Here is a 26,614-nt window from a genome sequence, read left to right on the forward strand (position 1 = left end):
AAATTGGCTTAGTGGCAGGAGGTAGAGGGTGATGTTCGAAGGTTGATTTTATGACTGGAAGCTTGTGTACTGCAGGGACTGGTGCTGGTCCCTTTCTGTTTGTAGTGTATATCAATAATCTAGACACAAATATAGGGAATATGATCAGTAAGTTTGCAGATGACACGAAAGTTGGTGGTGTGGTAAATAGCGAGGAGGAATGTCTTAGATTACAGGACAATATAGATGGGATGGTCAGATGCACAGAAGAGTGGCAAATGGAATTTAACCCTGAAAAGTGTGAGGTGATACGTTTTGGGAGGACTAATAAGGAAGGGAATACACAATGAACGGTGGGATTTAGGAAGTACAGACGACTAAGGGAACCTGGGAGGCATGTCCAAAGATCCCTGAAGCCAACAGGCAGGTAAATAAGGTGGTTAAGAAGGAAAAAGCAAATTACTGTGGATTCTGGAATCTAAAGCAAAAACAGAAAATGCTGGAAAATCTCAGCATTCTGACAGCATTGGTGGAGAGAGAGAACAGAGTTACCATTTTGAGTGGATGACTCTGGCAAAGAGATTTACCAGCATTTTCTGTTTTTGGTTAAGAAGGCATATGGGATACTTGCCTTTATTAGCCGAGGCATAGAATATAATAGCAGGGAGGTCATGATGGAGCTATATAAAATGCTTGTTAGATCATAGCTAGAGCACTGCGTGCAGTTCTGGTCGCTGCATTATAGGAAGGATGTGATTGAAGGGGTGAAGAGGAGATTCACCGGGATGTTGCCTGAGCTGGAGCATTTCAGCTCTCAAGAGAGGCTGGTTAGGCCTGAGGGGGACCTAACCGAGGTGTACAAAATGATGAGGGACATAGGTAGGGTAGATTGATAGGAAGAAACGTTTCCCCGTGGTAGAGGGGACATAGATTTAAGGCAAGGGGCAGGAGATTTAGAGGGGATGTGAGGAAGCCTTTCATCCAGGAGGTGGTGGAAATCTGGAACTCGCTGCCTGAAAAAGGGTGGTAGAGGCAGGAGCCCTCACATTTAGATGAGTATTTGAAACAATATAGCATTCAAACCTATGGACCAAGTGCTGGAAAATGGGATTAGAATAGAGAGATGCTTGAGATAGAACAATACCAGTTCAAGAGAAGTAAGAACCAACTTACGACCAGTCAGCTTGTGAGTGATCCTCTCAGCCAATTGGCTCCCTTGTGCCAGCTGATCTCGGAAGCTCTGTCCCATATAGTAATCAACATCATTTGCTCTGAGCAACTCCTCAAAGGACTTGGTGGTATCTCCCAGATGTTGTTTCAGAATGTGGCAGATACTCCGGCCATCACGCATCTTCTGACGGAGGTGGGAGAGCTCCCGTGCCTGGGCCTGGATTAAGCAGTCATATTTCCTGGAATGCAAAACGGGATCATTCAATGAAGAGAAAATAGAAGGAAAGCGTACGAGAAGGAAAGTAAATAAATATGGTTTGATAGGTTTGTGGGTTCAGGCCGATTCAAAGACTTGAGTACATAGATCTAGAATTACACTTCAGTGGAATACTGAAAATGTGTTGTAATGTCACAGGTGCCATATTCTGAGTGTCTCTGTCTGTTTAGATGCACACTAAAGATCTCATAACAAAATTGAGTACACTGAACAAAGAACAAAGAAAATTACAGCACAGGAACAGGCCCTTTGGCCCTCCCAACCTGCGCCGATCCAGGTCCGTTATCTAAACCTGTCTCCTATTTTCCAAGGTCTACTTCCCTCTGTTCCCGCCCGTTCATATACCTGTCTAGATGCCTCTTAAACAATGCTATCGTGCCCGCCTCTACCACCTCCGCTGGTAAAGCGTTCCAGGCACCCACCACCCTCTGCGTAAAAAACTTTCCACGCACATCTCCCTTAAACTTTCCCCCTCTCACCTTGAAATCGTGACCCCTTGTAACTGACACCCCCACTCTTGGGAAATGCTTGTTGCTAGCCACCCTGTCCATACCTCTCATAATTTTGTAGACCTCAATCAGGTCCCCCCTCAACCTCCGTCTTTCCAACGAAAACAATCCTAATCTACTCAACCTTTCTTCATAGCTAGCACCCTCCATACCAGGCAACATCCTGGTGAACCTCCTCTGCACCCTCTCCAAAGCATCCACATCCTTCTGGTAATGTGGCGATCAGAACTGCACGCGGTATTCCAAATGTGGCCGAACCAAAGTCCTATACAACTGTAACATGACCTGCCGACTCTTGTACTCAATCCCCGTCCGATGAAGGCAAGCATGCTGTATGCCTTCTTGACCACTCTCTCAACCTGCGTTGCCACCTTCAGGGTACAATGGATCTGAACTCCCAGATCTCTCTGTACATCAATTTTCCGCAAGACCCTTCCATTGACCATATGGTCCGCTCTTGAATTTGATCTTCCAAAATGCATCACCTCGCATTTGCCTGGATTGAACTCCATCTGCCATTTCTCTGCCCAACTCTCCAATCTATCTATATTTTGTTGTATTCTCTGACAGTCCTCCTCGCTATCTGCAACTCCACCAATCTTAGTATTATCTGCAAACTTGCTAATCAGACCACCTATACCTTCCTCCAGGTCATTTATGTAGATCACAAACAGCAGTGGTCCGAGCACGGATCCCTGTGGAACACCACTAGTCACCCTTCTCCATTTTGAGACACTCCCTTCCACCACTACTCTCTGTCTCCTGTTGCCCAGCCAGTTCTTTATCTATCTAGCTAGTACACCCTGAACCCCATATGGCTTCACTTTTTCCATCAACCTGCCATGGGAAACCTTATCAAACGCCTTACTAAAGTCCATGTATACGACATCTACAGCCCTTCCCTAATTAATTAACTTTGTCACTTCCTCAAAGAATTCTATTGTTTGTAAGACATGACCTTCCCTGCACAAAACCATGCTGCCTATCACTGATAAGTCTATTTTCTTCCAGATGTGAATAGATCCTATCCCTCAGTATCTTCTCCAACAGTTTGCCTACCACTGACGTCAAGCTCACAGGTCTATAATTCCCTGGATTATCCCTGCTACCCTTCTTAAACAAAGGGAAAACATTAGCAATTCTCCAGTCCTCCGGGACCTCACCCGTGCTCAAGGATGCTGCAAAGATGTCTGTTAAGGCCCCAGCTATTTCAACCCTCGCTTCCCTCAGTAACCTGGGATAAATCCCACCCGGTCCTGGGGACTTGTCCACCTTAATGTCTTTTAGAATACTCAAAATTTCCCCCTTCCGTATGACAACTTGATCTAGAGTATTTAAACATCCATCCCTAGCCTCAACATCCGTCTTGTCCCTCTCCTTTGTGAATACCGATGCAAAGTACTCATTAAGAATCTCACCCATTTCCTCTGAGTCCACGCATAAATTCCCTCTTTTGTCTTTGAGTGGGCCAATCCTTTCTCTAGTTACCCTCTTGCTCCTTACATACGAATAAATGTCACTGAATGGCATTCCTCCCTCAACTAATAGCATCAGAAATAAGTTCACTGGCCATTCAACTCAATGGGAGCTTGTGCGAAAAATAGTTGGCAACACTGTCTTGAAAGCATAGTGCTTTGAGATGTTTTTGAGAATCATGTTAAAGTAATTAAGTTTTTTTTATTCTAGTGCAATGTGCGAATTAACTGAAAATCCCAAGGACATGAAACCAGCCTCCAATGCCATTCACAGACAAGTAATTGTTTTAACCAGGTTTCCATTGCACTATTGAAAGATTAAAGCATGTACTTAATAGGTTGGATCGAAAATATAGAGAAACATTCCAGCTTGGGTAACACATCAGCTTCCCCTTCCATCTGACCAGAAGCTAACTCTGGCATCTATGTGGCGAGATTATTCTCTCCAGAGTTCGGAATGCCATGACGAACAAGGGTCGAAAGCAACAACTCAGTTTTGAATACTTGTTGCATAAAGTAGTCTAAACCTTCCAGTTCAGAAAGGTCTATAGATTTAATTCACTCATTTTGATTTTAATGGATGGAAAATAGTGAAGGGCAGAAAAGAACATAATTCTCAATGAATGACCCCAATTGCAGAATGTTATCCAAATTCGTAAATTATCCATGGTATATATTGTGTTCAACCTGGGTCACAGCAGCTCAGAATTGCTACACTCTCAGCTATCCCAGGTTAAGAGTAGCAATTAGCCAGGCCTCAAATGGGGGAGGCAGTGATGTAGTGGTATCATCGCTGGACTGGACATCCAGAGAACCAAGATAATGCTCTGGGGACCGGATTCACAATCCCGCCACGGCAGGTGATGGAAATTGAATCCAACAAATATCTAAAAAAATCTAATGGTGACCATTGTTGATTGTCGTAAAACACTCAGCCGGTTCACCAATGTCCTTCAGGGAAGAAAATCTACCATCCTGCCTGGTCTACATGTGACTCCAGATCCAGAGCAATCCAAGTGGATTCATCAGCTGAGGGTGGATGGAGGAAGCACTGAAGGTGGCAATGACACAGAATGTACTCTGGGTAGGGGACTTCAATGTCTATCACCAAGAACGGCTTGGTAGTACCACTTTTCTTTAGAAATATTGATTAAAGTTTACATTTTAACACTGCATAAAAATAGATGAAATAGTTACAGTTTACATGTTGCTCCTTTTCGGCAACCCCCGACCCCCACTTCCCCTTTGCCTTTGCCCTTGCCCCCCTCGCTCTCTTCTGATGTTTCCGGGTCTTATCCTACTTATCCTAGGCCCTTTATTTCACTATGGGTGGTTGTTCGGTGTTTGTCTGTGCACAAGTGCCATCCTTCTGCCCTTCCCCCTCCCTGTCGCTTGGCCTCCCCTCCCTTCCCCTCCTGTTGTCTGCTTGTCTTTTGGGGGTTCTTTTTCGTGTGGCCTTGTGTTCGGCCCTCTGGTCCCCCTGTCGGTCTCTCTCTAGCCTTCCCCTTGGTGGTTTCCTCCGGTCTCTCTCTGCCCCCCCCTCTATTGTCCCCACCGACTCTTATACCTGCCTGAATTCTGTGGTCCCGGTGGCTCCCGCGGTCTCTTCCACCCCCCCCCCCCCCCCCCCCCCCCATCCCTGTTCTAACAGTTGTTGGCTTTGAGTAGGTCTTGGAACAGGTAAGTGAATGGCCCCCATGCTTTGTGGATGCCACCTTCAGACCCTCGGATGGTGTGTTCTTGATCTTCTCCCGCTGGAGAAATTCCAATAGGTCTGACAGCCAGTCTGCAGTTGTGTGGGGTGCTGCTGATTGCCAGCCAAGCAGAATTCTCCGGCGGACAATTAGGGAAGCAAAGGCAAGGGCATCAACTCTCTTCCCCATATGAAGCTCTGGCTGGTCCGATACCCCGAAGACTGCCATTCTTGGACACCGCTCCACCCTCACCACCACAATCTTGGACATTGCCTCGAAGAAGGCTGCCCAGAACCCGACAAGTCTGGCGCAGGCCCAGAATGTGTGGGCGTAGTTGGCACCGTTCACATTTGACTTCCACCTCCGGGAGGAACCTGCTCATTCGGGTTCTTGTCAGGTGGCTCTGTGCACCAATTTTGGCTGCATGAGGCTTAGCCTTGCACAGGAGGAGGTGGGGTTGGCCCTGTTCAGTGCTTCGCTCCAGAATCCCCAATCCGACATCCGTCCCTAGCTCTTTCCCCCCATTTTTTCCCTTGTTTCGTTCGGTGAGGAGTATGTCCTTTCTAAAAGTCGCCCGTATATGTCCCCGCAGTTCCCCTTTCCCAGACTGCCTGTGTCCAGTAACTCCTCCAACCTGGTGTCTCTCAGGACCCTTGGATATACTTTGTCACCTCCTTGTGGAGAAGGTTTTTGATTTGCAGATGCCGGAGTTCCTGTCTATTCGGTAGGTCCGTCAGCTCTTCGAGGGTCGTCAGTCTGTACCCTGTGTAAAAGTTCCTAGCCGTCACTGTCCCCCTCATCCTATCTCCCCTCTAGCATGGCTGGTAGAAACCCGTGGTTGCCACAGATGGGGGTCATGGTGGACACCTCAGTTAGACCAAAGTGCTATTTCATCTGGTTCTAGATTCTCAGTGTTGCTACTACCACTGGCTGGTTGAATGTTTTGCAAGTGGGGATGGGAGTGCTGTCATGGTGAAGGCCTGGAGGGTCATTCCTGTGGAGGAGGACTCCATCCTCACCCATTCCGGTTTTGGTTCCTTCACCGATCCTCTCACTCTCTCAGCAACAGCTGCCCAGTGGTAGTATTGCAAGTTCAGGAAGGCCAGGCCTCCCATGCTTCTCCGTTGTTTTAGGGATTCTTGGATTCTCCCCCGCACCCCCCTCCCCCACAGACACACAAATGCCGTAATCATTTTGTCAATTGCTTGGAAAAGGGCCTTGGGGATGTATATTGGTATGGATCTGAACCGGAAGAGGAGTCTGGGCAGTACATTCATCTTGATCATCTGCACCCTCCCCACCAGGGAAAGTGGGAGTGTATCCCATCTCTGTAGGCCCTTTTTAATTTCCTCCACCAGACTGGTCAGATTCCACTTGTGTATCCATGCCCAATCTGTATTCCCAAGTAGCGGAATTTGTTTTGGGCTATTTTAAATGGTAGGCCCTCCACCTCTGCCCCTCCTCCTCAAGGCTCACCGGGAAAACTTTGCTTTTGCCCAGGTTGAGTTTGTAGACGAGAAGGCCCCGATCTCTCCCAGAAGCTTTGTGATTTTGTTCATGCCGTTCTGCGGGTCTGTAGAGGAGTAGGTCATTTGCATAGAATGAGACTCTGCTCTCCGTTTCCTATTCAGATTCCCCTCCAGTCTCCTGCATCTCGAAGGGCAATTGTCAGCGGCTCAATTGCCAGGGCAAACAGGAGTGGGGACAGTGGGCATTCCTTCCTTGTGACTCTGCAACTGGAAGTATTAAGAGCTGGTGGTGTTGGTCCGAATGTTCGCCTTGGGGATTGTACAGGAGTTTCACCCCGTGAGGTGAACCCTGTCCCCAGCCCAAACTGCTTCAGTACCTCAATGGGGTACTTCCACTCGACTCCGTCGAAGGCTTTTTCTGCATCCACGGAGACCATCGTCTCCAGTATTCGCTCCCCGGATGGGGTCAGTCTCACATTCAGCAGCCGTCTGATGTTCCGTTAGCTGTCTGCCCTTAACAAAGCCCGTCTCATCCTCCACAACCACCTCTGGTACCAAGTTCTCCCGTCTCTCAGCCAGGACTTTGCGAGTATTTTTACGTCCACATTGAGCAGCAAAATGTATGCTCTGCAATCCATTGGGTCTTTGTGTTTTTTGGGTATCAGCAATATGGTGACCTGTGTAAGCATTGGAGACAGGCTGCCCCTTGCTAGTGAGTCTGCTAACATCTCCCACAGGTGTGGGGCAAGAGCTGGTGCAGACCTTTGTAGAAGTCCACTAGGAACCCATCGGGTCTCAAAGCCTTCCCCGCCTGCATAGAGTTGATGCTCTCCATGACCTCTCCCAGTCCTAGTGGTGTTTCCAGCTCCCCCCCGTCTATTACAATATGACTGGCATGTCCAGTCCGTCAAGAAACTGTTTCATCCCCGAGTCACAATCTTTCACCTGTGCTATTTCCCCTGTGGTTGCCTGCTTTCTGAGCTGGTGAGCCAGCAGATGGCTAGCCTTCTCTCTCTGCTCATACAAGGTCCCCCGTGCCTGGCAGAGCTGGTGCACTGGAGTATCTTCTGTCGAGCTCCAGTTTGGAGATGTTCAGTTATTGCCTAGCCGCCCTCTCTTCCCTACCTCTGTGTACCTTGTAGGCTATGATTTCTCCCCTAATCACAGCCTTCAGTGCCTCTCAGAACGTGGAAGGCAAGACTTCCCCTTTCCGTTTGTTTGCCTATGGCCTGTGATGTTATCTGGCAGAAGATCTTATTGGACAAGAGGGCCGTGTCCAATCTCCATGTGGGGCTTTGATCACGGCCCGTCTCCAACCTCACATCCATGTAATGTGGAGCGTGGTTGGAGATTACGATTGCTTTGACTATTTCTGGAAGCACCGATTTCCCCACTACAAAGAAATCGTTGCAGATGTAGACCTTGTGTATTGGTGAGAAGAATGAAAATTCCTTCTCACCTGGGTGCAGGAACTGTCATGGGTCCACTGCCACCATCTGTTCCATAAACATTCCCAGTTCCACAAATGTTCCCAATTCCCTAGACAAGCCGATCATTTCCCCCGTTCTGGGTTTTATATGTCCGTCAGTGGGTCCTGTACACAGTTAAAGGTCCCCCCCATAATCAGTCGATGCGTGTCTATGTTGGGGATTTCTGCCATGGTCTTCTTTATGAATTCCGTGTCATCCCAGTTGGGCGCGTACACGTTTACCAGGACGACTGGTGCCCCGTCTAGGACACTGCTGACCATGACGTACCGGCCCCCTTGGTCCTTGATCATCTTTGTCGCCATAAATACCGTCCTCTTGCTTATCAAAATAGCTACCCCATACCCTTGTACCATAGCAGGAATGGTAGGTCTGTTCCACCCAGCCCTTCCTTACCCATAGTCAGTCCTTCTCCCTCAAGTGCATCTCTTGGAGGACATCTACATCGGCTTTCACACTTTTCAGGTGGGTGAAGACTCTAGATCTTTTCACTGGGCCGTCAAGTCCCCTAACATTCCAGGTGATAATCCTGGTGGGGGGTTTCTGTCCCCCCCCCTTCCTGCGGGATCAACCATACTTACCTGGTGGATGCGCCCCTGCACTCTAGGGTTTCCCTTTGTTAGGGGACCGTCCAAAATGGCCGTGGTCGGTTCTCACCATGAGGCCGAGCCCCTGCGCTCCGGGGTTTCCCTTTGTTTAGGGACCCTCCAAAATGGCTGCTTATGGTGCCTCCTGCTCCATCATCCCGAAACGCGACCTACTGAAGCCAGTCTAGAGCACTTCCCTTCCTTCTCCTTATGTACCCCCCCGTAGTCCCAATTCTCCCCTCTACCTCCCTTTCTGCCCTCCCCATCCCCCGAGTGCCGCCCCTTTTCTATTTGCCCCCTACCTCCCCCCCCCCCCCCCCCAATCGTGATCCTCCCCTCCCGTCAGGTGCTCTCTCTCCGCTGGGAGATGCGCCGTGACACTCCTCTCTCTGCTGCTTCCTGGAGCTAGCTTTCCCCACTCGTGTGGTGGCACTCTTCCCGGGGTTTTTCTAACCCCCTTCTATGCCCATTCCATTGCTGTCCTCTCTGTCTCCTCCTCACCCTTTCCTGCACTCTGCTGCCCTCGCCCTTTCCCATGATCTATTCTCCTCATAGCGAGGCAGTGCGGTCCTGTGCAAAATTGTCCACGTCCATCACTATTCGTCTTCCTTACCGCTACCTTGTTTGCCCTTTGTCCAGGCCGTTCACATGCACAAACTCGTCCACCTCTGCCGGGGTGGTGAAATAACGTTCCTTATTCCGGTCACCCAGAGCTTGGCTGGGAACAACATCCCGAATTTCACACTGTTCTTGTACAGGGCCCACTTCGCATGGTTGAACTCAGCCCTGCATTTTGCCAGGGCCATTCCAATGTCCTGATACACCCTAATTCTGTGTCCTTCCCAACTGCTTGCTTTGGTCTGCCGAGACCAGCGCAAGATCCTCTCCTGATCCTGGTACCTCTGCAGCTTGGCTACTGTCGCCCTCGGTTGCTCCCCGGCGTTGGGCTTTGGTCGGAGCGACATGTGTACCCTGTTGATCTCCTGTGGCTTGGGGAAGCTGTCCCTTCCAACCAAGTTGCCCAGCATCTGGGCCACATTGTCAGTTGCGTTGCTGTCCCCTCAGTCAGGCCAACTATTCATATATTCTGTCATCTGGATCGGTTATCTTGGTCCTCAGGCTCTCTTGGGTCACCACCAACCTTTTTATCTCTACCTCCAGGGTGATGATTCATTCACTCTGGTCAGTCGATGCCTTTTCGAGCTCTTGGGTCATTCTTCCCTGTGCCTCCAGCTTCTTTCCCATCAGACATCGTCTGCATGATGGCCAGTGCCTTTACCACTGCCACCCGGATCTCCACATTAATCTCATCTTTCATTGCGGTCAGTTCCTTAGTTAGGAACGTCTTCCATCCATCTCCAGAGTGGGTGGGCGGGGGGGCGGAGCCCTCCGACTGAGTCGCCAGTCTCCCTCTCTTGGGTGTGGCCGGGGACCCCTCGTCTCGTGGGTCTGCCGTCTTGCTCGCTTGTTGCTCTTGTCCTTTTCCACCGTTTCTGGCTTCCCTGTGGATCTTGAGCGACTGCTTCCTGGCATACTTTTCTTCTTCCTTATTTTTATAGTTGAGATGAATGAGTCCGAATATTCAGGCTAAATTCAGCCAAAAGAGCCTATTTTGTTGTGTTCTGGAGGAGAGCCACCTGATGTGCGACTACTCAGCACATCCCGTCACCTGAAGTCAGCCAGTAGCACCACTCCTGACTGAGCTGGCCGAGTGCGACAAGATGCATTGCAGGAACTCACAAAGGCTCCTTAGGCAGCACCTAAAGGACAGAACTAGGTCAGCGACGGGTGGTGAGGGAAACAACAAGAGGGAAAATCATACTAGTCCTCATCAGCATCAACCTGCCTACTGCCGATACATAGGTCCATGATAGTACTGGTAGGAGTGACCACCACACAGTCCTTGTGGAGATGAAGTCCTGTCTTCACATTGAGGATCCATCCATTGTGTTGTGTGGCACTACAATCATGCTAAATGGGATAGATTCAGAACAGACCTAACAACTCAAGACTGGGCATCCATGATGCGCCGTGGCCATCAGCAGCAGCAGAATTGTACTCAGGCACAACCTGAAACCTCATGGCCTGGCATATCCCCCACTCTACCAGTACCATCAATCTAGGGGATCAACCCTGGTTCAATGAATAGTGCAGAAGGGCGTGCCAGGAGCAGCACCAAGCATTCCGAAAATGAGGTGTCAATCTGGTAAAGATACAACACATGACTACTTGCATACTAAACAACATAAGCAGCAAGTGATATACTGAACTAACGATCCCACAACCAACGGGTCAGATCTAATCTGCAGTCATGCAGTCACAGAATCCCTACAATGCAGAAGGAGGCTATTCGGCCCTTTGAGTCTGCACCGGCCCTTGGAAAGAGCACGTCTCCAGCCTATCCCCATAACTCAGTAACCTTACTTAACCTTTTGGACACCGAGGGGCAATTTAGCATGGCCAATCCACCTAACCTGCACATCTTTGGACTGTGGGAGGAAACTGGAGCACCCGGAGGAAACCCATGCAGACACAGGGAGAAAGTGCAAACTCCACAGTCATCCGAGGTTGGAATTGAACCCGGGTCCCTGGAGATTTAAGGGTGCAGTGCTAACCATTGTGCCACCGTGCTGTGCCATCCATCCTTCCACATCCAATTGTGAATGGTGGTGGAATTAAACAACTCACTGGAGGAGGAGGCTCCACAAATATCCCCATCCTCAATGATGGAGGAGCCCAGCGCATCTGTGCAAAAGACAAGGCTGAAGCATTTGCAATAATCTTCAGCCAGAAGTGTCGAGTGGATGATCCATCTCGATCTCCTCCAGAGGTACCCAGCATCACAGATGTCAATCTTTAGCCAATTCAATTCACCCACATGATATCATGAAACAGCTGAAAGCACTGGATGCTGCAAAGACTATGGGCCTAGCCAGCGAAGCCTACAACCCAAAAAAATGAACTAAAATACACAATTATCGCTATCCAATAGCCATTATTGAAAGTGCACGACCCAAGAAAGAACAAGATCAGATTCAACAGTAATGGCTGCCATCTGTCAAAACAAAGTAAAATTCAGTACTCTTAATTCAAGCTCACTAAAAAGAGGGCCACTAGGAGGAGGTGCTGGATAACTACTAGTGCCTGAGGCACCACATCCAGCAGGCATAACTGTCTTCAGGAGGACTTACATTACCGAGGGAGAGAAAAAAGATCAACAGTTAAATAAAATAATGATTTGATATATTTACCCTGACCAGGAGGCACCTTTAGATGAAGGACCTGTCATTTTAGCACTCTTTAGCTGTGATTCCAGCGTGGTGACCCTGTGAATTAGCTTCTTTATTTCTGTGTTGGACTGTGTTGCTTGGCAACGGTCACCTCCATCGGACTGCCAGACGTCATCGTCATCATCCAGCTCATCAAACTGTAAAGCTTCAAATATGTCACCTAGAGCTGTGTTATGTGGCCTCTCTAGACTGGAGGCATAATCGCTGGTTGTGGAAAAGGTGCTGATACGAGACTGCAGGCTGCGGATGATCTTGTCTGATTCGGTCAGTTGTTCTTTGAGTTCACTGACATGTTGTTGTAGCATTGCAATGTCAATAGATTTCCCATCATTTTTAAATGCGAGCCCCTTCCTGAGGCAGGGCTTGATTGAAAGCGCAGGGTTGGGGGTTGAGGAGCCTGGGTCCTCTAGGGAAGAATGTCGCTGGATCATGTTCTCCTTGTAGCATGGGTACAGGTGTAAATCAGCGTCACCGTATTCTGAATAAGGAAATAAAACATTGAACAAAATTAATTTTTTCCATTGCAAACTGATAATTCCTAATTCCTTTTTGAATACTGACTTTCTTCTTTTCCTACAATTTTCTCTCTCTTGACTGCTGGGAGATAATCTTGCCCATCCTCCAGTAAATTTGCCCAAGAACCCATCTGCTACATGTGGGATTGGACAATAAACTTGACAGACTGCTCAAACACTGGAGGCATCACACCTGAGTTTTCGTTTTGCAGAGAACAGTACCAAGACTGAGGGTGGGAGTGTTTTAGAAACCAGCACAGGGACATCTAAAAGTTGATAAAAAGGAAAAAAATATATAATGAGAATAAACTAAGCAGAAATATAATAAACGGATTCCAAGAGCTTTTATAAGTAAAAAGGAAGAGAATAGCTAAAGTAATTGTTGGTGTCTTAGAAACAGAGACAGGAGAAATTATCATGAGGAACGAGGAAATACAAAGGCATTGAACAAATATTTTGTGTCTATCTTCATGGTTGAAGAAAAAAGTTCCATACCAGAAATAAACAAAAATCTAGTGGCTAAAAAGTGAGGAAATTAGGAAAATTAATATCAGGAGTTTTGGAGAAACATAAGCGACTAAAATCTGACAAATCACCAACACTGATGACCCACATTCTAGGGTTCTAAATGAGATAGATGCAGAGGTCGTGAAAGTGCCCACTATGATTTTCCAAAAATACTTTGATTAAGGAATGGTACCATTAGATTGGAGGTTAACAAATGTTACACTAATTTTCAAGAAAGGAAGAAAGAAAGCAGTGAACTTCAGGCCAGTTAGCCCAACATCAGTTGTTGGGAAAATGCTGGAATCTGTTATTAAGAAAGTCTTAACAATGCACTTAGAAAAGCATGGTATGATAGAACAAGTCAATATGGTTTTAAGAAAAGGAGAATGTAACTAGTAGGGTAAAGGGGGAACCTGTAGATGTAGTATGCCTGGATTTCCAAAAGGCATTTGATAAGGTGCCGCATGAAAGGTTGATTGGCAAGATAAGGACTCAGAGTTGGGGATAATATAGTAGCATGGATAGAGGATTGGTTAATGGATAAATAAAACAGAGTGAGCATAAATGAGACTTCAAGTTGGCAGGCTACAATTAATGGAGTGCTTCAAGAATCAGTGCTGGGGCCTCAGCTATTTACAATCTATATTAATTACTTTGATTAACATGCAAACATAGAAAATAGGAACAGGAGTAGACCATTCAACCTTCCGAGCCTGCTTCACCATTCAACTTGACCATGGCTGATCCTCAGTACAGTAGCACAGTGGTTAAAACAGTTGTTTAATAGTGCCAGGGTCCCAGGTTCAATTCCCGGCTTGGGTCACTGTCTGTGCGGAGTCTGCAGGTTCTCCAGTGTCTGCATGGGTTTCCTCCGGGTGCCCCGGTTTCCTCCCACAAGTCCCAAAAGATGTGCTTGTTAGGTGAATTGGACATTCTGAATTCTCCCTCTGTATACCTGAACAGATGCCAGAGTGTGACGACTAGGGGATTTTCACAGTAACTTGATTGCAGTGTTAATGTAAGCCTACTTGTGATGATAAAGATTATCATCTCAACACCATAGTCCAGCGCTCTTCCCTTGATACCTTTAGAGTCTAGAAATCTATCTCTTACCTCATTAAATATATTTAACGACTTGGCCTCCACAGCCCTCTGTGGTAATTCCACAGGTTCACCATCCATGGAGTGAAAACATTTCTCCTTCTCTCAGCCCTAAATGGTCTGACCCATATCCTGTGGCTGTGACTCCTTGTTCGAGATCCCCCCCACCCCAACCGGTGGAAATAACATCCATGCATCTAGTATGTCCAGCCTGTCAGAGTTTCCAATCAGATCTCTCATTCTTCCAGTGAATACAGATCCAGTCGGGCCAATCTTTCCTCATACTACAATCCTGACATCCCAGGAATCTGTCTGGTGAACCTTCATTGCAGACCCTCTATGACAAGTATATCCTTTCTTAGATAAGGAGACCAAAACAGATTGGATTGGATTGGATTGGATAGGGGCTGTTTAGCACATGGCTAAATCGCTGGCTTTGAAAGCAGACCAAGCAGGCCAGCAGCACGGTTCAATTCCCGTAACAGCCTCCCCGAACAGGCGCCGGAATGTGGCGACTCGGGGCTTTTCACAGTAACTTCATTTGAAGCCTACTCGTGACAATAAGCAATTTTTATTTCATTTCATTTCAAAACTCATACAATACTTCAGGTGTGGTCTCACCAAGGCCCAGTACAGCTGCAGTAAGACATTAAGAGACGGAGAGGAATATATCTAATGATGTTGAATATTGCTGATGATCCCAAACTAGGTGGAAAGGTAAAATGTGGGGAGGATACTGAGAGGCTGCAAAGAGATATAGACAGATTAATTAAGTGGGCAACAAGATGGCAGATGGAGTATAGTATAGGGGAATGGGTAGTTATTCACTTTGTTCGTGAGAACAAAAAAGCAGTATATTTTTTAAAAGCTAAGAAACTTCTTACATTTGATGTTCAAAGAGACTTGGATTTGCTTGTCCAAAGAATGCAGAAAGTTAGCAACTTATGCAGCAAGCAATTAAGAAGGCAAAAGGCATGTTGATCTTTACTGCAAATGTTTGGGGTACAAGAATAAAGAAGTTTGTTACAGTTGTACAGGGTTTTGGTGGGACAACATCTGGGGTATTATGTGGCATTTAAGAAAGGATATTCTTGCATTGCAGGTGGTACAGCAAAGGTTAATTCAATGGGTCCCTTGGATGGGGGGTTGTCCCGTGATGAGAAGCCAAGTAAATTGGGCTCTGGAGTTTCGAAGAATGAGATGGAATCTCATTAAAACCTACAAACTTCTGAAGGGTGGAGGCTGAGAGATTGCTCCCATTGGTTGGGAAATCTTGTCTTGTTCAGCCCTCGGAAGGAAGCTTCAATATTTAACAAACCTTTAACATAAACATTAATAGATTTGTTTGCAGGTTTGCTCTTTAAGATTGGGAGACAAGGATCTGTAAGGATTTAGCACAAAATTATTTTAATGTTTCAAACTATTATCTCACACACATGAGCCTGAAACATAAAACTGTCCATTGTTTAGTCCTAAATTGGGAACCTCTCAGAGATCACAGGACTGCTTGTGTAAGAATGGTAAAATGTCACACTAGTTCAGCTGGCAGTTCTCTCCCAGGTTTGGATTCAAGGTGTGGTGGCCCCAGTATTTAGACCCCAGGCAGTGAGGAGCACAGTGGTGGGTGGAAGCCCAAACAGGCCCTGGATGTCCTTACAAATTTAATAAAATAACTTTATTATAATTTTCAAAAGTTATTTTCTTTCCCAGGGCTAATTTGACATACGATTTCTAGGTGGGTAAAATCAGAGGCAGGATCTTGGGGACAACCTCTGGCAATTGGATCATGGAGCAAGCTGAAGATTGGGATTGAATCTCGTTAAATTTAAATCAAGTACTGTGTAGGAGCCTGAATTAAATGTGTTGATAAAGTGTCGCCTTTTGCCAAGATGGGGCACTGGCATGCATGCCTCGCTATCCATTGCCACATAATATAGCAACCAATCTGTGTGCCGCAGCTTGGGGACATATTCTTTAGTGCTCCACCAATCCCACAATGGCCTCCCCAACCAGTGTTCCTGATTATGGAGTCTGTCTCCTTACCCCCCATCTCCCTATTAATTGTGGCTCTCTCCACACCCTTCCCTAATTGTCAGCTTGCTCAATCCCCTAACCCTCTCTCTGTCCCTCCCCCCCTCCCAGCCGCAGACTGGTGTGCTCTTCCTCCTCATAGTGGACTCTCACTCCTTTCCCAACTTCAAGAAATTATACTCTTTGAAACAACGACTGTGGCCTCATTTTGCTGGTATTCCCTCCTACCCACCAGACAATCTCTTCATTAGACTGACTGCTAGGTGGGAAACTGAGCTAAAAAATGACTGATTTCTTGCGATTAAGTTCGCCAAAAACATTGCATCCCCAACCTCACTGGGGCGTGAGTTGTTCTCGACCTCGCCCACACCCTCCTCCCTGCCATTCCTAGCAAATATTGTTAAGCTTAACTCTAAATCAAACTTGACCTGAGAACATTGACTAGGGTTCACAGAAAGGGGAGTGTTCCATTCGGCAGCACTAATATTCCTCATGTTGACAAAGTTTATGAAACAAACTATTTCAGTTTTGTGAATGATACACTAAGGCAGATTCACTTACTTTACTTACTGTTGTAAAATACATAGGGCAGGTTTCTGCAAAGTCTCTGCTTTCACTAGCAACAGTGTTCAGTATTCAGATAAAAGACACATTTAAGCTTCTCAAAAATCACTTGTTCAATTAAACAATGCTTTTAAAATTAATATTTGAAAAACAAAAAACATTTGCTTTTAAGGCATGTTGTTTGAACTGTCCCCTCCTGCCTGTCTTCTGGTGGGTGAGGGGTGTGGGTCATGTCACAAAGCACTGCAAGTGGTGGGGATGATGTCGTGGAATTACCTGAGGTGATATAGATATCATAACCTTTAACTGGTAAAACCTAAGAAAATTATGCTGAAGTCCTGATGTTCGGCTACAGCGATGTCACGAAGCCGGGTAGGCAGCCAATTACTTTGAAGCAAATCAGGAAATTAATAGCACTTATTATCCTCCACTTTTTAATATAAATTACGGAAAGCAAAATAAAGATTGGGACATTCACATGGGATTAAGGTATACGCTGAAATATAAGTCAACTTTAAAAGATGGTTATTTTTAAAAGTTGGATTTTTTGTCACTGCAGTGCAGAAATTGACACTCCACAATCATACAATTAACTTTAACTTTACATGGCCAGAGGTCTTGTCCAGGAGTAATAATTAACTTAGTATGTCTTTAAAAACCCAGTTACACATCATTCAACAAAGGTGTGACTTTTCAATGGGTTTTACAGCAAGGTTGATAATATAAAAGTGGAAGTTCTCATTGGTTCAATGATATCTAATTGGTTGTATTCTGCAGGGCTTCAACAGCATTCCAAATGGAGAAGAACTCAATCACCTGGCAGCAAATTGTTGCATGTATAGACTCCAGACGTTGCTGTCAGTTTCAGAAAAGTAGCGTCAGCCAATGCTAGAGTTAACCATCATATTACTAGCTCAGTGGGCTAGACAGCTGGTTTGTGATGCAGAACAAGGCCAGCAGCGCGGGTTCAATTCTCGTACCAGCTGAGAATTCTGAATTCTCCCTCTGTGTACCCGAACAGGCGCTGGAATTTGGTGACTAGGGGCTTTTCACAGTAACTTCATTGCTGTGTTAATGTAATCCTACTTGTGACAATAAAGGTTATTTATTTATTTATTTTTAGAATCTAGGTCAATTGGTTGCCTAACAACAATATATTTATGATATGACACTGCACCAACTATATTAAAAACTAGCCAGAGTATCAGAGTTTTAAATTTTTTTTAGAGTACCCAATTATTTTTTTTCCAATTAAGGGGCAATTTAGCGTGGCCAACCCACCTAACCTGCACACCTTTGGGTTTGGGGGTGAAACCCACACAGACATGGGGAGAATGTGCCAACTCCACACGGACAGTGACCCAGGGCCGGGATTCAAACCCGGGTCCTCAGCGCCGTAGGCTGTAGTGCTAACCATCAGAGTAAAACCTATTATCATCAGCTTATAATGAAAGCAGTGTAATGGTTGGTCCTCAGGAGCATTATCAGACAGAAACAGCAGCCAAGGTAATTCTTTTGGCAAAACGTGAAGGCAGCATTGAATTATTAAACAAGCAACTACATCAGCTATGCAAGCAAATAAGAAGTTGGGTAAGGAGAAGTATATAGAGACTCGGGGGGGGTTTGCTGGGAATACAATGGATTGATTGGAACAGGTGATAATCAATTAAATCACAGCTCGGAAAAGTACATTGAAAGAGCAACAATAGATAAATCAAATGCAAATGTTAGAAAACTGAAGCCAAAATGTTGGAAATGTGAAAGCCCATTAAAAGACAACATTTCAAGTGCAGCATCCGTTCTCGGAACTGCAGGGGACCGATTGGGGGGGGGGGGGTCTCATGAGTAGCCATGAACTCTAAACTTACAGCTAAATGTGCACCCAAGTTGCCACTCTTCTTGGCACAGGAATCTGCAAAAGTAGGGACATAAATATGGAAGATGCTTCCCTGCTGTGGAACTCTTTATGATAATGGTAGCCTGCCATTTTTCTGATAGGTTGTGCCACAATGAGGTGCTCCAAACTTTACCTGGGCTACTAGCCTCTTCTCTTTCAGCTTCATTTTCACTTTTTCCACAAGTCTCATAACCAAGATCCTGTAGGTCCACTTGCACCTGTTTACTGTCCTGTTCGACCGATGATTCAGCTGGGGAATGGACAAACACTATCATGAAAGGAGAGTACTTTAAGCTGTAGTCACAGAGTTAAAGTCAAAATGCGTTCACAGTACAATTTAAAAATTGCTGTAGGCTTCTGCATTGGTGTGGTAAATGGTAACTCCAATGCCCTGGACCATGAAGTGGTGGGATGTGTGTTTGTGCCATTCTCCAGATAGACAGTTTGCTTGATCCGTTCTTTGGATCAGTTATGTTTCAGACATATACAGAAACACATTAAGGAGGTTCAAACCAAGCCACCAACATTATTCATAGTGTCCAATGTCCATTTATCCCTAATTATTGTTTTCTGCCCTCAGCCATCTCTATACCATTTGATTACATTCCCATTAATAACATCTCACTCAATAAAATGTTTTTTAAGTGACACTGTATCAAATGTGTTTTGAAAATCCATGGATACATCACAGTATTTCTCAAAAAAATTAAGTTAGTCAAATTCCCTTTATAATTCCATGCTGATAGTCCCTGAATAGCCGTACTAAACTTTGACTAATTCCATCCTTTATAAGGTACTCCAAGTTACTGAACAATCTAGGCATAACTACTGGCCTATGATTTCCTTGTTTATTCCTCATGAACTGAATGTACTGTTTCCCACTCTGCAGTCCTTACACACAATTGTTGTTTCCAAAGATTTTTAAAAAATTATAGTTAATGCCTCCACCATCTCCTACCCAACCATCTACATTATTCTGGGTGATGCACTTGACTGAGCTACACGGTAACCTAGGTTTCTACTGAGGTTATGATTTATAATTATGATTTATGGTTTTGGTGAAACGTGGAAATGTAAACAGGAAAACTCACTAACCCCCAAATTCCTAGAGGGTAGCATGGGCAGTCGGAGGGTGAAATTTGGAGTACAATCTATATTCATCAGGGCTTTTAGATGTTGCCCCACATTTTATCCACAAATGAACAAGTGTATTATGTAATATATGCTATACAATACATCGTACTGAATATTTGTCTCATCTATGGGTTTCAAACAATTGGTGCAAGGGTATCACAACATTTAGCATTGCCAGAGGTTTGAGAGGGTGGGGAAGGTGCTGCTTTTTAAAATTTGTTCATGGGAGACGGGCATCGTCGACTTGGCCATAAATTATTGCCCATCCCTAATTGCCCTTGAGGGGACAGTTAAGCTGAGATACCCTCAATTACGACACAGGAGAGATTGGTAATTCAAAGGCTTTAATTACCAGAGAACCAGACAGCTGCCGAGAAGTGTGGTCACAGCGTGCTGCCCAGTGAGCATCACCTTATATACCGTTACCTGGGGGCGGAGCCAGAGGCAGAGTCCCCCAGGGTTCCAAGCCCGGTCTTAAAGGGCCAATGTATTAAGGGCAAGATAGTTACAGCAGTTACCGATACCATTCATCACATAAGCCAACTGCGTTACCTGTGGGCAGCAAGGTAGCACAGTGGTTAGCACTGTGGCTTCACAGCGCAGGGTCCCAGGTTCGATTCCCGGTTTGGGTAACTGTCTGTACGGAGTCTGCACATTCTCCCCGTGTCTGCGTAGGTTTCCTCCAGGTGCTCCGGTTTCCTCCCACAGTCCAAAGACGTGCAGGTTAGGTAGATTGGACATGCTAAATTGTCCTTAGTGTCCAAAAGGTTAGGAGGGGTTATTGGGTTACGGGGTTAAGTGAGGGCCTAAGTGGGTCGGTGTAGACTCGATGGGCCGAATGGCCTCCTTCTGCACTGTATATTCTATGTTACTGTGGATCTGGTGTTACATGTAGGTCAGATCAGGTAAGGATGGCACATTTTCTTCCCAAAGGACATCAGTGATGGTTTTTTTTACAATAATCGACGATGGTTTCATGGTCACCATTAAACCTTTAATTCCAGATTTTTACTGAATTCAAATTTCACCATCTGCAGTAGCAGGATGTGAACCTGGGTCCCCAGGACATAATAGGTTTCTGGTTTACTAGTCCAGCGACAACTATGCTGCTGCCTCCCGGGTACAAATTCATTAAATTAATTGGTCAGTTTGAGTTATGCAACTGATCATGGGCCCAGCAATTTGGTGGCAAGGTGTGACAGCAAAATTTTTACCTACTCTCCGTTTATGAAGAACATACCAGTTGCATTGCAAATGCTATGAATGCCAGCCCAGAATATGTAAATAAGCCTGACTGTCTGATAACTTGATCAGTGTGAGGGACACGGACACTATCAGTGGGTGTGTCAATTTTACACAGAGTCCCAGGTACAAGTCACTCCATCCCCACCCCAATGCTTTTGAAGGAATTGCATTAAATTGAGATTGAAAACACTTCTTTAAACTGAAATGTAAATACACAACTCCTTCAAAAATAACAGTGGCAGACAGCCAATGCAACTCATTGTTCCAAGGGTATGTTAAGGGTATTCTTGCTTATAGGTAGACTGAACATGATACATACTGAGTAAGTCTCTGTATTGTTGCAACTGGTTGTCCTGGGCCTTGATAGTGGCTTCAGTCACAACAAGCTTTTCCTGTAATTCCTTGCTTTGTTGTCTGGATTCAGCTAGTTCGGTCTGAAGCTGATTGGACTGTTGTCTGAATCTGGATTGCTGTCCCAGGCTAGCATCCATATGATGCCATGGGCTGACACCTTGCAAAGTGACCTGAACAACATAACACAACAAAAGAGAATGGTTAAAGGGCGACCTCTGGGTTGCAATTATTTAAAAGACTTTATCGTGATCTTCGACGTGGCAAGGTTTCTCACACGAGTATCCACAAGCACATTGCAGGGGCAGAGAGATTGTAAGTTTATTCCCTCCAATTTTCTTTAGTCTCCTCCTGGGGGTGTAGATATGTGCTGGCTAATGGTTCCGTGTGTACTGTTTACAGACCAATATCTTATCCTGGCGGACATTCTGTAAGCCTGCGTGCTTGATCATGGAGGCAATTGGAGCCAAGTCTGAACTTATCTTTAATCACAGAATTTACAGTGCAGAAGGAGGCCATTCGGCCCATCGAGTCTGCACCGACTCTTGGAAAGAGCACCCTACCCAAGTTCAACACCTCCACCCTATCCCCATAACCCAGTAACCCCACCCAACACTAAGGACAATTTTGGACACTAAGGGCAATTTATCATGGCCAATCCACCTAACCTGCACATCTTTGGACTGTGGGAGGAAACTGGAGCATCCGGAGGAAACCCACACACACACGGGGAGGATGTGCAGACTCCGCACAGACAGTGACCCAAGCCGGAATTGAAGCTGGGACCCTGGAGCTGTGAAGCCATTGTGCTATCCACAATGCTACCGTGCTGCCCTCAATACACAACAGGTTATCAATATAAATCACTGGTCGGGCAGTTGCTTTTTCCTGTCAACCAAACAAGAAATCAACTGTAGCATTCACTTCCAGCTAGATCAGCTAACCTCGTCCCAAACCCAATACTTGGCTGGTCCACAAGACTCAGTCCACACTGGAAGTGGAGGCGGTGCATTTACCAACTTGAGGAAAACAACGTCACAGTAAAATTTGTTAGAAATGATCTTATACTATTGTCTGGGGCTGGTTTCGCTCACTCGGCTAAATCGCTGGCTTTTAAAGCAGACCAAGCAGGCCAGCAGCACGGTTCGATTCCCGTAAAAGCCTCCCCGGACAGGCGCCGGAATGTGGCGACTAGGGGCTTTTCACAGTAACTTCATTGAAGCCTACTCGTGACAATAAAGCGATTTTCATTTCATTTTTCATTTTCCATCATCTCAAAAGGACAAGATGAAAATGCCTGTAAAGAGTTGAATCATTTCCAATAGCAATAAACGAGGGAATTTGCCAGCCCTTTACCAGAGCCTTGTGAGCACCAATAACTATGAAGCACTGGGAATGATCATGGTAAGCCAGTTTGAGATTTTATTATGCTGGCTTTGGCTCAAGAGCTGTACCCACATATAAGCCAGCTTGTTATTGGGCAGTATTGGGAAGGCCTGAAAGCTGACTATGTCTGCATTGTAGCACAATAACTTACTTCAGCAAGTGAAACAAGGAACACATGCACAAATGCAACCAAAGGGGATAAACACGAATTCAGTGTCAAATCCATTCCCTCATGAATTCCGATGGTGGCTATGTACAGATTGGTTGTGCACACAAAGTGGCTCCTGCTTGAAGGTTTTGGTTTTGGCCCTTTCTGCCCGATTAATGGGCTCTTTGGTTGTAAAGCGTGTTGAATAAGTGGTGGCGAGTGAATTCTCTTCCGACAATACCCCAACTTCCACCATACCTTTAGTAACTGCACCACGCAAACCATCCACCTTCAACACCATCGACCTATTCGACTTCTGCCTGGTGCAGTAACCCACCGACATTCCACCTCGGAAGAGAATTCACTCACTACCACTTATTCCACACATGGACCACGCACCACATTTTATGGATGCGAGGTAGGGTGTGGGCCAGGCACAGGGACCCTCGGCGCTACTGGTGGATTAAAAGTTTTGCGTAAAGATGACTTCGGTAATTAAGGAGTATATAGAGCCAAATCAGAAAGGAGGTCTCGCCCTCCATGACTGGGAGATGATGAAGGAAATGGTACAGGACGAGGTGACCTTGTATAAGGTCTATAGGGATAAGGTGGGCAAGGCAGAGAGGCAGCGATTGGTGGATGAAAGTTTGGAGGTGGTTCAGCGGTACACAATGGCCCTGACCAGGCAGCTCTTAGAGGAGCGGAAGAAGCTGCAAGGAGAATTTGATTTGTTGATTACAGGGAAGGCAGTGAGCTTCAGAGAATCATAGAATTATCATAGAATTTACAGTGCAGAAGGAGGCCATTTGGCCCATCTAGTGCAACGGCTCTTGGAAAGAGCACCCTACCCAAGCCCACACCCCCGCCCCATCCCCATAACCCAGTAACCCCACCCCACCCAACACTAAGGGCAATTTTGGACACTAAGGGCAATTTAACATGACCAATCCACCTAAATCATAGGATTTACAGTGCAGAAGGAGGCAATTCGGCCCATTGAGTGCTCAGCGGCCCTTGGCAAGAGTGCCCCACTTAAACCCACACCTTCACCCCATCCCCGAAACCCAGTAACCCCACCCAACCTTTTTGGCAACTTAAGGGCAATTTAGCATGGCCAATCCACCTAACCTGCACATCTTTGGACTGTGGGAGGAAACCGGAGCACCCGGAGGAAACCCACGCACACACGGGGAGAACGTGCAGACTCCGCACAGATAGTGACCCAAGCCGGGAATCGAACCTGGGACCCTGGAGCTGTGAAGCAATTGTGCTAACCATTACGCTACCGTGCTGAGTTTGGGAGGGTTCTGTATGAGTATGGGGAGAAGGCCAACCACCTGTTAGCGCATCAACTGAGGCGACAAGTGGCCGCGCGAACAAGTGAGAGAGGAGCGGGGTGCATTGGTGACAACTCCGGAGAGAATTAATAAAGCTTTTGAGACTTTTTATGGGGGCCTGTATAGGTCTGAGCCTCGGAGGGACGGGGGCTGAGATGGGGCAGTTTCTTGATGGGCTGCTCCCGGAGATTGAGAGGGAGAAGGGGCAGGGATTGGAGGCTCCGGTGGGGCAACTGGAGGTCGATGCCGTCAGGGAAGGCGTTGGGGCCAGATGGTTTCCCGATGTTCCTGCCAAAAGTGTTCCTTGGTAAGGTGTACAGGTTAATTCCGGCTGACAAGATACCGCGATTTGGCGGGTGTTTTTACAAAGGAAGTGGCAGATGGGGAGGCTTATATCCATTGTATTATTACTGGGCGGCAAATGTGGAGAAGGTCTGGCAGTGGTGGGGGAGGGGGAGGAGTGTCGGCAAATGGAGGAAGCATCGTGTGCGTGGGTTGGTTTGTGGGCTCTGACTGCAGTTCTGCTTCTATTTGTCCCGGAAGTTATACAATGAGCCTGGTGGTGGCTTCGTCCTTAAAGGTGGGGAGGGGGGTAGTTGAGATATACACAGTTATGGGATTTTGTGTGGAAGGAGGTGCCCTCATTCCCTTGGTTGCCTGAGCACACTCTGTTGGACAGGTTCTGGTTGGCAGATGAGTTGGGCCATGGATAGATTGTGGATATTTGCAGATAGCTGGTGAGCACAGGGAAGGTGCCAATTGAGGAGGTAAAACGGAATAGGCAGGAGAAGCTGGGCATGTAGTTGGGATGTGGGTGTGTGGAGTGAGATCATGCATCGGGCAAATGCAATGCAATCTGTGTCAGGATGAGTTTGGTACATGTCAAAGTGCTGCATAGGGCCCACCTGTCCCGGGTGCGGAAGAGTGGGTTCTTTGCAAAGGTAGAGGATAAGTGTGCGAGATGTGGAGGGGGCCGGCAAATCATGTCCACATGTTTTGGTCATGTCCGCGGATTGGGGGGGACCCACCTACGAGCAATCAGCGAGGTGAAAGTTAAAAGTCTGCCCCTGCAGCCGCCTGCAACTCGGGCCGGTCCAACACTCCGGAAATGGTTTCTAGGGCACTGGGTTTCACATCTATGTTCTGAATATCACCCTCCAAAGCGTTTCCAGCTTGGGGCAGGACCAAAACATATGAATGTGGTTTGTGGGGCCCCTCCCACATCGTTCACAGGCATTCCTCAGCCCCTCAAACAGCCGGCTCATCCTTGATTTTGTGAGGTGCGCCCTATGCATGACTTTCAACTGTCTCAGCCCCAGCCTCGCGCATGAGTTTGAAGCATTTACCCTTTGTAACCATAATCCCTCTTCTATCACCCGCCCCAGTTCCTCCTCCCACTTTGCCTTAATCCCCTCCATAGACACTCTGTCCTCCTCCAGGATCCTACCATGGATCGGCGAATCAACCCCTCTCCTGTCTTCCCTCCAGCAACGAGGCAGCCAGCGCTATCGGGAAAGTCGGGAACACCTTCCTTGCAAAACCCCGAGCCTACAGGTACCTAAACCCTTCCCTCTGTGCTAATCCATACTTCTCTCCCAACTCCTCCAGTCTTGCGAATCATCCCTAAGAAACAAGTCCTTAATTTCCTTGATTCCCCCTTTCATCCTATCTCCGATACCTCACATCCATCTTCCTCGGCTCAAAACCATGATTCCCCCTAATCGGCAACCCCCTGACCTGGCCCCCAACTTGAAATGTTGCCTAAACTCCCTGCAGATCTTCAAAGTAGCCACCACCACCGGACTCACCAAGTACTTTCCTGGAGCCGTTGGGAGAGGCGACGTTACCAGCACCCGCAGTCCCAACCCCCTGCAGAAGCCCTCCTCTGCTCTTTCTCTCTCTCCTCCTCTCCCCACCCCCGATAAACAAGATCAATTTATCCACCCCCCTGAAGAAGGATTTCGGTAAAAAGTCCAGCAGGCACTGGAATAAGAACAAAAATCATGGTAATACATTCATTTTAACTGCCTGCACCAAGCCTGCCAATGACAGAGTCGGCCATCACCTTCCCCAATGGACTAGTAAAATTATATCTTCAAAGCCCACCCCAATCCCGAGCCATCTGCATCCCCAAGTACCTAAAGTGGGTTGCCGCCAGACGGAATGGCAGACCCCCACCCTGCCCCTACTCCCAGCTGGGAGACCATGAAAAACTCGTTCTTGCCTAGGTTTAATTTATATTCCGAGAACATCCTGAAACTTTGAATCAGCTCCATTATATAACTATGTCTATAGCTATATAAATTAGCTGGAGCTATCAGCTCCATTATATAACTATAACTACTTATAGAACTCTTCAAATACTTTATTGATCTGCTCCTGGGCCACCACCAGCTTTCCCATTTTATCCTGTGTCTGGACCACCTCCCTCGCTGCCTTCTCCCTCCGGAGCTGGCTGGCC

General features: G+C 46.6%; 1 protein-coding gene across 15 annotated transcripts in view; it reads right to left on the reverse strand.

Annotated features, from left to right (window-relative positions):
• Window positions 1-26,614, reverse strand: part of LOC119964697 (phosphodiesterase 4D interacting protein) — a 695,800-nt gene that overhangs the window by 132,893 nt on the left and 536,293 nt on the right. For all 15 annotated transcript variants that reach the window (XM_038794557.1, XM_038794548.1, XM_038794556.1 and 12 more), the window contains 4 exons: window positions 21,251-21,455; window positions 18,686-18,802; window positions 11,899-12,415; window positions 1,153-1,388 (listed from right to left, as the gene is read on the reverse strand). In XM_038794557.1, the coding sequence (XP_038650485.1) occupies window positions 1,153-1,388; window positions 11,899-12,415; window positions 18,686-18,802; window positions 21,251-21,455 (1,075 nt within the window). The remainder of the gene's footprint in view (window positions 1-1,152; window positions 1,389-11,898; window positions 12,416-18,685; window positions 18,803-21,250; window positions 21,456-26,614) is intronic.

Source organism: Scyliorhinus canicula, chromosome 4, assembly GCF_902713615.1.
Source record: "Scyliorhinus canicula chromosome 4, sScyCan1.1, whole genome shotgun sequence".
Lineage (NCBI taxonomy): Eukaryota > Metazoa > Chordata > Chondrichthyes > Carcharhiniformes > Scyliorhinidae > Scyliorhinus > Scyliorhinus canicula.